This window comes from Centropristis striata, chromosome 11 (genome assembly GCF_030273125.1).
Source record: "Centropristis striata isolate RG_2023a ecotype Rhode Island chromosome 11, C.striata_1.0, whole genome shotgun sequence".
NCBI lineage: Eukaryota > Metazoa > Chordata > Actinopteri > Perciformes > Serranidae > Centropristis > Centropristis striata.
This window is the reverse complement of record NC_081527.1, coordinates 37554700-37568210: the sequence shown is the minus strand read 5'-3', so window position 1 is coordinate 37568210 and position 13511 is coordinate 37554700. Positions and strand designations below refer to the sequence as shown.

General features: G+C 35.1%; 1 protein-coding gene across 1 annotated transcript in view; it reads right to left on the bottom strand.

The window, feature by feature from the left end:
- Positions 1 to 4859: 4859 nt before the first annotated feature.
- Positions 4860 to 13511, bottom strand: part of tmem68 (transmembrane protein 68) — a 13739-nt gene continuing 5087 nt past the window's right edge. The window contains exons 4-9 of the mRNA XM_059343970.1: positions 12746 to 12845; positions 11440 to 11607; positions 10754 to 10947; positions 8720 to 8780; positions 7393 to 7532; positions 4860 to 5895 (exon numbers count right to left, since the gene is read on the bottom strand). Coding sequence (XP_059199953.1) covers positions 5809 to 5895; positions 7393 to 7532; positions 8720 to 8780; positions 10754 to 10947; positions 11440 to 11607; positions 12746 to 12845 — 750 coding nt within the window. The 3' untranslated portion in view covers positions 4860 to 5808. The remainder of the gene's footprint in view (positions 5896 to 7392; positions 7533 to 8719; positions 8781 to 10753; positions 10948 to 11439; positions 11608 to 12745; positions 12846 to 13511) is intronic.

The following is a 13511-nucleotide window of genomic DNA, read 5'->3' as shown; positions in this document are numbered from 1 at the left end:
AGGTATAAGAATAATTTTGAAATCATTTACATACTTAATATGGTGTTAAAAATGTTATACTTTGTGTAAAGTTATTAATAAACTAATAATTATGTTTGTTTATGGTAAAGTAATCTATTTGGCAATTATAAATTATAGTTCAACATTATTACATTTTCTATTTACCATTCTAAATGGCCTATATATGGTTTATAAATGATGATTAAACATTAATAAACTATCTGTTTACCATTTATAAATGATGGTTATTGTAAAGTGTTACCAAATTATTTTATGACTTCATACCTGCCCACTTAAAAGGCTTTGGTAACACTTTACAATAACCAACTAATTAATGTTTATAGATGGTTTATAAACCAATTATTAACCATTTACAAAGTGATATATGTATTTAATCTTTAAATGTTTTCAACCAATTTCTTAAAGGTATATGAATCATTTCAAAATCATTAACATACTTAATATGGTGTTAAAAATGTTAAAATGAGTGCAACTAAAACTATTAATAAACTATTAATTATAATTTAATTGTTTGTTAATGGTAAAGTAACTATAAGTAACTATAAACTTACATTAATATACCTTCTATTAGCCATTTTAAAATGATTTGGTTAGTTAAACATTAATAAAATTATGTATTTACCATTCTAAATGGTCTATAAACGGTTTATAAATGATGATTAAACATTAATAAACTATCTGTAAATGATGGTTATTGTAAAGTGTTACCAAACAGCTCTTAGTTGTCTCTCTGAGCTGTTGAAACCGTCTGACAGAGGATCTTTAAATGTAGTTTGGGAAGAACTAAGTTAAGTAAAAGGACTAAAACTGTTTACACAACTGGCACTTGTGATGCCCCAATCCCTTTTAATTTTTTTTAATTTTAGGGGGAATGGACAAGGTGTTCAGTCAGTGGCGGTTCTACACAGGGGCCTCCAGGGGCTATTTTGTCCATTTTTGAATCCTTTTCATGTCTTTACGTGTCTTTTAAGTCATTTTGTGTCTTTTTTTTTGGTAATTTTGTGTCTGTTGTTGTGTCTTTTTTAGTTATTTTGTGTCTTTTTTTTGTCATTTTGTGTCTTTTTTTTGTCATTTTGTATCTTTTCTGTCATTGGTGTCATTTATGTGTCTTTTTTGTGTCTGTTTTAGTTATTTTGTGTCTTTTTTTTTGTCATTTTGTGTCTTTTTTTGGTCATTTTGTGTCTTTTTTTGTCATTTTTATGTCTTCTGTGGGGTTTTTTTGGTTATTCTGTCTTCTCATTTTGTGTAAAACTGGTCTAGAACCGCCACTGTGTTCAGTTGATAAATACATGCTCATTTGAGTTGTAGGTTGTCGAGATTATAATCAGATGTTAAAATTAGGGATGAGCAAGTACACCACCATCTTTATCTGGATCAGTTTAACTAACTAAATTATCTGCTTGTATCCATACATACTAAAAGAAAGCTAAAACAGAGCAGGCTCAAAACTGAGCTTCAGATTTTTTCAGACGTTTTCAACAGTTCCCCAAAAAGCACCTGGTTGGAACAAAAGCGTGTAACGCGTTTGACACTTTCAAATGAAAAGGGTGCCAGTCAAAGTGATGGCAGTAAAATAGTATTTGTAAAATTTGACGATAATAGCGTTGTCCAACCATACAAAACAATAATACACAGACACATGTGGCAATGAAATTTACATCATCAAAAACAAACACTGCACACCAACCAATTTTAAGTCAATGGATTAAATTTAGCAAAGCAATGACAGCGTGTGTGAGTATAAAAAAGTGAAAAGATTCGTCCCACAAACCCTGAAACAGTTCAGTCCTCATCAAATTCACAGTCACAAAAAACAACAACCTTCAGTCCACTACGGGTTATACATGGAGCCCCATAAAACAAAAAAATAAGAAAAGCAGTGTCCGTATTGTCAGTTCAGTAACAGTAATTATTTAAAATATGTACATCCATTCTCCAGGAGAAACTCAGAAGAGGAAATATACAACCACTGGATTTTTTCTACTCTTAAATATCCAGGGAGAAAGAACCTTCTCCTTCTTCCTATAATTCACTTTCATTCATTTTTCTTACTATACTACCAAAACATATAGCCCTAAGACGATGTCAAAATTATAAGGATTCAGAATTTCTTTTAAAACTTAATGGAACAAGCAGAGAAAATTTGAAGCTAAGTATAAAACCTGCCGTCAGTGTTGCCAACTTAACAACTTTGTCGCTATATTTAGTGACTTTTCAGAACCCCCAGTGATTATTTTTCAAAAAAGGAACTAGCGACAAATCGAGTGACTTTTTCTGGTGTTATTAGAGCAGGGGCCGGACCAAAACTCTGAACTAAATTCTGCTCAATATTAATTTAATCGCTTTATAAAATACAGTCAATTATCTGGTTTTGAGCTGCTACTGATAAGAATACACGTTATGATAAGTAAATCAAATATAGCAGTAAAAAGTAAATACTCCAATCACTATATCACTATTCCATTTATTTTAAACACAACTGTAAATGGTGTTTTTGTATTACATAGCTTTTTTCCCCCCATTTTTTGTAAATTTTCTAGGTGTTTTACAATGTTGTGATGCTTTTATTTTGAAAAGGTGCAATCCAGTGTGAAACGGGTGCTTTAATTTTGAAAGGTAGTGACAGGATATAACAGGTAGAACGATAAAAATGAAAAACGAACGGTAAATAATAACGAGTGCGTCGTAATTCATATAAAGTTGATATAAAGTATCAAAAGGCTTCTATAGTGGCTGACTGAGAGAAACAAGGTTTGTTAAAGTTTATTTTCTTCTCTCATATATATTAGTGGCTATATTTGTTGTCTTAACTATAGTGAAAGTGCTAATGCTAATGTTTGTTATTGTTTCCCACCTCGGTGGATTCACAAGGTGACCAAAGAATGTCTTATTTTAATTTTCATGGAGCGATTTTAAATAAATCTTGTGAACTATCAGTTAAAGAGTCGACCGTCATTCAGCCAGGAATGCTACTAAACATATATTCAAATCATAAAAACAATATAGAGCATGTATGTTATGCAGTAAACCAGTAATTTATTAACTTCATGCAAAATGCAATACGTGTTTGTGACAAGGTACCTCGGGTAACTCAGATATACGTAAATCGCCTTCAAAATAAAAGCACTGCGGTTGTATTGATTTCTAATTTCTGGGTAACCTCATGCGGGCCGGACAAGTACAGCCAACGGGCCGGATGTGGCCCGCGGGCCGCCCAATGCCCAGGTCTGTATTAGAGACTTTTGGAGACCCTACCTTGTCCAAAAGCACTCAACAATAGTATATTACATGAATAGTGAAATATTCAGAGGCATTAATGTCAAATAGGCATATCGGTGAGTTGCTCTGCCAATACCATAGTGATTTTAAGGAAGAGTACTGCTGCTTCTTTACTCAAAGTTGATTATTAATTTATTAATACACCACTAAATGTGAAGTAGATCAGGTGAACAGGGTTATGAGTTATGCAAAGGACACACACACACACCTTTATGTGCTCCAACCAGATCCCAGGAATTAATGTGTTCTTTGTGTCAAATCAAGTAAAATTGAAGATTTACAAGCAAGTATCCGTTGGAATCACGGACACTCCCTTAAACTGGGGCCTCTACTACTTATTATCTACCTCCTCCCCCTTGGCCACATCTTCAGAATGTTTGACATCCATATCCGTTACTATGCAGATGACACCCAACTCTATGTCTCCACCAAACCCAATACAAGGGTTTAGGTGTTATCCTGGACAGCACTCTATAATTTCATGCCCACATCACTAGCATCACCCGGTCTGCTTTGTTCCATCTTCACAACTTTAACTGCCTTTTATCAGTCCCTCACACCCAACAGCACTCCTGTCCTGCTTCATTCTCACACCGGGATTCCACTGGATGCGTAACGGCTGCAGATCCGTCGTCGGAGCCGTTACGCCAGTGGTGTCAAACTCTGGCCCAATGTAATTTTATTTGGCCAGCTAGGCAATAGCAAATTATTATCTTATTATTGTACTATAAAAGCTGACCTGCCGGTATTATACGGCGCATTTACCGATAATACTACAAATCCCACAATGCCCTGCTGTTGTTTTGGCGCGTCAATCAGGACAGGACCCAGAAACGCTCCTCTGTGACAGTCGTCATAGCAACCTCAAGCTAGAGCTGTCTCCCAGCTACCCCTTCCCAAAAATGGCGAAAAGAAAGGCAGAATTTATTAACCTGTTGAAAAAGTTTATTTTGATATTTAAATCAGAAGGATGCAAATAGAAAAGAGGCATACGATTTTTATTTATTTTTTATTTAATAAATTAATGACATTGATGTGTTTTTTATTTGAAATTTGATTTGCATGTCTGCACTATTTAGTTATATATTGTATGTTTATAAGCGTTGCTGGTTCCATATTTAATGTTAAAGCAAAACATGTTTGGTATATATTAAAAAGGTTTATTTGTTCAATGTTGGCCCGCGATTTTATCTCAAGTTTTAAATTTTGGCCCATTGTGTATTTGAGTTTGACACCCCTGCGTTACGCACTCATTATAATCAATGTGTGAGATTCCACTGACTCCAGATCCCCTGCGTAATGAGTCCGACGTCGTTAACAAGCCGGCCGACCTCGTTAGCGCTCGTTAAGACGGAGTCACTGGATTTGTCTCCAGTCATTAATGAGGAGATGTTGATTGACGCGTGAATTCACGAGAACTCGTGCGTCCTCGGGACTTCAACAGCTCGACACAGACGGATCCGGTGGGTGTTGACGGACTGCGGAGATACGCAGCCGTTGCGGACGGACCCCTGTCGGAGTCGTACCGCATCCAGTGGAATCCCGGGGTCATTGTCACATCTCGCCTTGATCTCTGTAACTCCCTGCTCTTTGGTCTCCAAAAAAAAATCCATCCACAAACTTCAGCTGGTTCAGAACGCTGCAGCAGCTACTCAAGCAACATCGCTGGCTTTCTGTCAAATACGGCACAGACGACAAAATCCTGCTTCTCATTTTCAAGGCCATCCACCACCTCGCTCCTCCGTACCCGACTGAACTCCTTCAGGTCAACACTCCCACTCGCTGAAAATCACATATTACATCCCCATTCTGTTACTAAATTGTTCAATTATTATTTGTTATTTATTATTTGTTGGTGACCTTGACTGATGAGAAGGTGCCTATAAATAAAATGTTATTAATTATTATTAATATTAATAACTGTCTTCATAGTCACTGACATGTATAGGCATGTATAGGCAAGCAAATTTATTGACTTCCCAACATTATCAATCTCTTGTTGACGAAAATTTACAAATATCACAATTGACAATAACAAAATTGCAAGAATCCCATGTATGTATACATATCAACTAATCAGCCCCCAGATCAGCCCTGAGGTTCAATTTAACAAACCATATAGTAATTACTTAAGGCAAAGATGTCAGAACAAAAGAAACTAGATACTGTGAATGTCAGTATTGGAAAAAAATAATTATCTTTACATTTATTGTTTTGGAGGTATGATTGGTCAAGATGGTCAAGTCAAATATCACAACTTCAGGAAGTCTAGCTTTAAATAGATTCATCATTATACACAAGGAAACATATCAGAAATGTGCGATACAAAGAACATTTATGTAAAAGGAACCTCAGCAGCTGCAGGCTGTGCTGTTTCAAAGCTGTGCAAATATTCCAACATGTTAGGCCTCCAAACCTGCTCACACTGCAGCAATCAGAGCCCAATGTGACGTTTGGTCCCACACAGGATAGTTTGTCTCTGTTCCTGTACTGCTGCTGTTAGTGGTCTTAGTGAAATCTCTCCAACAAGGCTCTCAGGACGTTTCCTGGGATCTTCTGGTGTCGGTCTATCAGAGACTGAACCGCCTGCTGCACCTGCATAGCAACAGCATAGCAACAGCATTGTGTATGAGTGATTACAGTATTACAAACATGCATGCAACATTACAAATTAGCATGGTATGTGGTGGTAGCTGCCATTGTACGCACAAATAGTTTTTTCATTCATGACACCTTTGGGACTGTAGTAAACAATGTAATATAAAATCAACAATGATTTAATCTAGAGAGAGAGAGAGAAGGAAAGACAGAAAAGAGACAAAGAAAAAAGAAAGACATAAAGACTTGGTACGTTTTATGGCATGTTAACCCATAAGAACCCAGACCCAGTTATCCATAAAGGAAAGTTATGGGGGATATATCACAGACCAAGTGAACCACGCAGAACATATTTATGATGTGGGTTTTTTTTAGTAATTTTGTGGGGTTTTTTGTGTGTCTTTTTTTAAGTAATTTAGTTTTTTTCTGTCATTTTGTGTCTTTTTTTGGTCATTTTGTGTCTTTTTAAAGTAATTTAGTGTTTTTTCAGTCATTTTGTGTCTTTTTTTGGTCATTTTGTGTCTCTTTTTTAGTAATTTTGTGTCTTTAAGTAATTTAGTTTTTTCTGTCATTTTGTGTCCTTTTTTTTTTAGTAATTTTGTGTCTTTTTTGGTCATTTTGTGTGTTTTTTAAGTAATTTAGATTTTTTGGTCATTTTGATACTGCCTCCAGTGGCCCCCAGGTAATTTGAGTTTGAGACCCCTGTTCTAGAATATTTAAAGTGTTTGTTACATGGGTGTCACCGTGGGTTCTTATGGGTTAAGATTCCTAAAAAATCTAGTTCAAAATAAATTAATGAAAACAAAAACAGCAAACGCACAAGAAAACATTTCTCATCACACTCACTATACCGAGGCTAGCCAAGTTTAATATATTAAACCGCCATCTTCTCCCACTGACAACCCCCGGGGTCAGAGTTATCGAGGCATTGATCACAGAATGGTCAAATGGTGAAAGTCCAGTATGCTCACATATGCACGAAGAGGTGTTTATCCAGGCCAGGCCAGCTGGGCCACAGCCAACCAACCAGCAGAGAGAGTAGCCATGCAGAGCTGCTGAGCTGCCTGCAGGACTGGATGCCCTTAAGCATTACTTTTTACTTAAAGACACTTTAAACCCCCAAAGCTAGTGTACACCATGTAGAAACCTCATCATATTTGACACGAAAAGATGCATTAAGTGTCTGATAGGTGGAATCTATAAACATGAACACTGAACGTGTTGCAGTTTGGCATCTTTATAGCCCAGACTAACTGTTCAGAACCCACGAAGAACTTCCTCGTCCTCACTGGGAATGATTGGAGGGACTCTGGACATGGTGATCCGGGTGGGACTTTCTAAGAACTAATCATCAAAGTTTACGCACTCTTGATGCGCTGAGCAACACAGCACTTATCTTTAAATAATACAACCACGCCTTATTCATGCGGGAGGCTTAGGAGATCTTATCGAAAGAAAGAAAGAAAGAAAGAAAGAAAGCTTTGGCACACTGACTTTCTCTGCCAGCTCTGCAGCGTTAATGTTTGGGTCATATGGGATGGGATCGCCAAGGAAGGTCCGAAACTTTACAGGAAATCCACCATAAATGGGAGCTACAGGAAGACGAAACCTCTCATACACCCAGCGAAAAAACCCTGAATAAAAAGACAGAGAGAGCAGGTTACATGGAGAAATATAAAGAGTCAGGTCAATACACTTCCCTATCTTCTAACAATATATTTTGTTTTTCTTCTTGTTAACGAACAGACCACCTCCAACTACATTTAAATGTGTCACTACACTCTCCATACAGCTGGATACTCCTTTATATTATATATATATATATACACTACCGGTCAAAAGTTTTAGAACACCCCAATTTTTCCAGTTTTTTATTGAAAATCAAGCAGTTCAAGTCAAATGAACAGCTTGAAAGGGTACAAAGGTAAGTGGTGAACTGCCAGAGGTAAATAAAAAAAGGTAAAATATAACATACATTTCAGAATTATACAAGTAGGCCTTTTTTCAGGGAACAAGAAGTGGGTTAACAACTTAACTCTATGGAGTCTTGGGCTATTTTGTCCATTTTTGAATTATTTTGGTGTCTTTGACAGTCATTTTGTGTCTTTTTTTAGTCATTTTGTGTCTTTTTTTGGTCATTTAGTGTCTTTTTTTGGTCATTTTGTGTCTTTTTTTAGTCATTTTGTGTCTTTTGGTGTCTTTTTTTGTCATTTTGTGTCTTTTTTTGTCATTTTGTGTCTTTTTTTGGTCATTTTGTGTCTTTTTTTAGTCATTTTGTGTCTTTTTTTGGTCATTTTGTGTCTTTTTTTAGTCATTTTGTGTCTTTTTTTGGTCATTTTGTGTCTTTTTTTAGTCATTTTGTGTCTTTTGGTGTCTTTTTTGTCATTTTGTGTCTTTTTTTTGTCATTTTGTGACTTTTTTTGGTCATTTTGTGTCTTTTTTTAGTCATTTTGTGTCTTTTTTTGGTCATTTTGTGTCTTTTTTCTGTCATTTTGTGTCTTTTTTTGTCATTTTGTGTCTTTTTTTGGTCATTTTATGTCTTTTTTTGGTCATTTTGTGTCTTTTTTTAGTCCTTTAGTCCAACATAAAATGTGATTTTGAATCTTTTTTTTTTACTTTCAAAACACTATCATGCTCAATAAAGAATTTTAAATGTTGCAAATGTGCATTAATTTCAGAGTACACTGAGACATTAAACTGCATCATTTTCAATTAAATTCTGGAAAAGTTGGTGTGTCCTAAAACTTTTGACCAGTAGTGTATATTCCTTTGTGTGTCCTTTGTCAACTTCAAGGTAATTTTAACTTTCTTCTACACTTACTGAGTGTTCCCAGAGATCTGAAGCCTTCCCGCAAGTTTTGAGTAAACATGGGAATTACTGGCTAAAACAGAGAGAGAGCAAAACAAAGATGAGATTAGATAGGACGGCTTTCTAAAAAGTTTCTACAGAATTCTGACATGGATATTGATGTTGCAATTAGACAGTAAATACTTGTTTAGTTTACTGTAGGAGTGGTGTCACATGAATGCATTTAGTAAGCTGTTATTCTGAACAATATATTTAGAGTTTGAAGTTTGGAAATGGTGAAAAAGTCATTCTAATATGGCATTGTTTGTGTGACACATGGACATATTAAAACATCAACAAAAAATCATATCTACATCTCTGTTTCTATAACATTCCTGGTAGTTTTAAGACTACATAAGTTGCACATCCATTCATTTAATTTAGTTTGATTTTTTTAGTGACAATTTACAATATGACTACATATTCTTCGGTAACACTTTACAATAACCATCTAAGTGATGTTTATAGATGGTTTATAAACCAATTATTAAACATTTACAAAGTGCTGTACATATTTAATCTTTAAATGTTTTCAATCAATTTCTTAAAGGTGAATATGAATCATTTCAAAATCATTAACATACTAAATATGGTGTTAAAAATGTAATAATGAGTGCAACTTAAACTATTAATAAACTATTAATTATAATTTAATTGTTTGTTAATGGTAAATTAATTATAAACTTACATTAAATCATTTATTAATGGCTAATAAATGGTATATTAGTTAGTTAAACAGTAATAAATGATGTATTTACCATTCTAAAAGGGCTATAAACGGTTTATAAATGATGATTAAACATTAATAAACTATCTGTTTACCATTTATAAATGATGGTTATTGTAAAGTGTTACCTATTCTTGTTATGATAAACAGAAACATACAGTCTATTGTCAGCAACTAAAACATGCATTATTAGTTTATATTAGTAGCGGCTAATTATGCCAGGACACTCAAACAATAAAATAAATCATACAATACTATTCTATATTATTTACTGAAAATGAACTAATACATACAGTACAGGCCAAAAGTTTGGACACACCTTCTCATTCAATGCGTTTTCCTTTATTTTCATGACTATTTACATTGTAGATTCATCAAAACTATGAATGAACACATGTGGAATTATGTACTTAACAAAAAAGTGTGAAATAACTGAAAACATGTCTTATATTCTAGTAAGCAAAGGGTGGTTACTTTGAGGAATCTAAAATACAAGACATGTTTTCAGTTATTTCCAGTGGGGGAATGTAACTAGGTACATTTACTCAAGTACTGTAATTAAGTAGAGTTTTGAGGTATTTGTACTTTACTTGAGTATTTCTATTTTATGTAACTTTATACTTCTACTTCACTACATCTAGAGGCAAATATTGAACTTTTTACTCCACTACATTTAGCAGCTTTACAGCTTTAGTTACTTTTTAGGTCGAGATTTAACATAAAACATGATCAATTTAAATTGATTAGACTTTTATATTTTTTTAAGCACATAGCAGTATATTAAGTAGTTAAAATGAGCCGTACCTTGAGAAAATGTAAACGCTGCTTATATAAATGCATCAATCATAATACATTTAGAATATATAAAATAATCTGAATGGGGCCATTCTGCGTTATCAGTACTTTTACTTTTGATACTTTAAGTACATTTTGATGCTGATACTTTTGTACTTTTACTTCAGTAAGTTTTGGATGCAGGACTTTTGCTTGAAGTAAAGTAATTTCACAGTGTGGTATTAGTACTTTTACTTAAGTAAAGGATCTGAATACTTTTCCCACCACTGGTTATTTCACACTTTTTTTTGTTAAGTACATAATTCCATATGTGTTCATTCATAGTTTTGATGCCTTCAGTGAGAATCTACAATGTAAATAGTCATGAAAATAAAGAAAAACGCATTGAATGAGAAGGTGTGTCCAAACTTTTGGCTTGTACTGTATGTGTGCAGAGGAAATATGTCTATTAAAATGTTGATGCATGTAAAGAAACATGAACGCACCACTTGAGAGTCGATGGCGACCTGGGCGAAGCCTTTGCGGTTTCCCCAGAGAAGAGGGTAGGTCTCATCACTGAACAGAGCCTCCCGCACTCCACCTGGAGAAATCCCCAACAGGTGACCGTTCCTCAGAGCTCGGACACATTCCTCCTGGGGACCGTGGATCACACTGAACACCTCCAACAGTAACTTGAAACCTGGAGGAACGGGACAGGATGATAAAGGGTAATATAAGGACACAGTGCAATAGGAAAGAGCCGAGTGGAAGAGAGAAAAAAGAAGAAAGAGTTGGTATTTTACCCATTTTTTTTCAGGGGCCACCTATTATTCTTGACCTGGCATATTGAAGTATCAAAAGGTTCTGAAAGTAAGAGCCAAATTGCTACTGCTGTTGTGGCGTGTATCAGGAATGGACAGGAATCTGAATATAGGGATCTGATAAAAGCCTTCAGTGACTGGAGTCACAAGAACTATCTCCTACTGAACACCTCACAGACTAAGGGAATTATCAGAGATTTCTGCAGGTTCAAGCCCCCCTTCAGCCAGTGAATACCTGTGGGGTGGACACCCAATGGTACCATTACATTTATGCCCCTGTACTCTCTGTGTCCTGATTGTGTGACATCACCAAACATGTCATGAAATTTGTCAAACAAGAGAAGGTTATAGATTTGTATGTATGTGAGTACCTGGGATCTTGAAGAGGAAGTGGTCCGCTACAGAGTGGCAGGGCCGTCCCTTTTGGATGATAACGTTGGCAAGAAAGTAATAGTAGTCTATGGGAATGGCTCCGTGATAGTAAACTATCAGCGCTGGTCCTTTGTCAGGAATCTTCTCCATCCCATGGATCTCATAACCTGGGACACAGTCCGGAGTACACAACAAGGCATACAGATTATGTCAGTTAAAGTAACTCCCTAAAAGATACTCCCTCTTCTCCATTAATATCTTCACTATTTATTATATCTTTATTTACTTTTTAGGTATTAGGGCTACGTGCAAGACAAGATGCACTTTACTTTACATTGCTGGTAATAAATGTAATGTGTATTGATTATTGTGCATTTAAAATAGCACTTTATATTTACTGTGCAATCGGGCAATCTGCAATATAATTATGCACCTAACACTTTAACACTTCAGCACTCTGCACTTTAATCCAGTAGTTCTCAACCTTTTTGAGTCGCGACCCCCAATTTAACATGGATGTTGTCCGCAACCCCCGCTCAAGCCAGAGACTCCTTGTAAAGTAATAACTTGCTACTTTGGGATTTGTCAGAAAAGACACAAAATTACCCAAAAAAGAATCAAATTGACCACAAAATGATTTTTTTTTTAAATGACACAAAATGACTAAAAAAATTACATAAAGTTAAGCAAAAAAGGACTCAAAATTGACCAAAAAACGACCACAAAAAGACACAAATTGACCAAAAAAGACACAAAATAGCCCAGAAAAAGAAACAAAATGACCGAAAAAAGTCAAATTCACCAGAAAAGACACAAAATGACAAAAAAAACCCCACAAAATGACCAAAAAAGGACACAAAATGACCAAAAAATTACTTAAAATTAAGCAAAAAATGACTCAAAATTGACCACAAAATGACAAAAAATGACCACAAAAAGACACAAAATGGCCCAAAAAAGACACAAAATGACAAAAAAATTACATAAAATTAAGCAAAAAAGGACTCAAAATTGACCACAAAATGACAAAAAATGACCACAAAATGGTTTTATTGATTTTATTGTTATTATTATGGTATTGACATCAACCTGCCAAAGGGACTAAAGATGGAAATTAGCCGTTGGCTATAATCTTACATATTTACATGTATATGTTCATTAGTATGTATTGTCCCTGTTTTAAATAAATAAATAAACTCCACTCAGCTGTGTTTGTCAGGGGGATGAGGGCTCTGCTGACTGCCACTCCTACAGCAGTATGTACCCAAATTAAACTGGTTTTAAATGAAGCACATGGTTTCTTACCGTGCCAGATGGCTCCATGTCCGTCCCACAGCGTGGCCAGGGTCTTCCTGGCTCCGTCCCACAGGTTGTTGCAGTACGCTTCCCTCAGCTGGTTCTTCTTCTGTTAGAAGAACACATTAGGAAAGAGACAGTTTTTGAGTGATGCAAGGACAAGACACCTTGATTTTTGTACATAATTGTTTTATAAACTGAGCTATTACAAACCCCTCCCTCAACTACTTGACTAAAAAATGATCGAAAAAGACACAAAATGACCAGAAAAGACACAAAATGACCAAAAAAAGACACAAATTGACCAAAAAAAACACAAAATGACCCAAAAAGGAAACAAAATGACCTAAAAAGACACAAAATGAACAAAAAAAAGACAGGACAAGACACCTTGATTTTTGTACAGAATTGTTTCATAAACTGAGCTGTTTCAAACCTCTCCCTCAACACCAACAAGGAGCTGATTACAATATTTTCAAAAGAACTAAAGCAGTGCTAAGTTTATACATTTAATAGTACAATATAATATAAGTTTATATATTTTGCTATTTTGTATACATCTAGTGTATTAAGACCAGTAGCTCTCAACCTTTTTGAGTCGCGACCCCCAATTTAACATGCATGTTGTCCGCGACCCCCACTCACTGAACATAATCTCACACGCACAGTTCAGATCATACAAAAAAGAAAGAAAATGACCAAAAAAAGTAAACAAAATGATAAAAAAAGACACAAATTGACCACAAAATGATCAAAAAAGACACAAAATGACCAA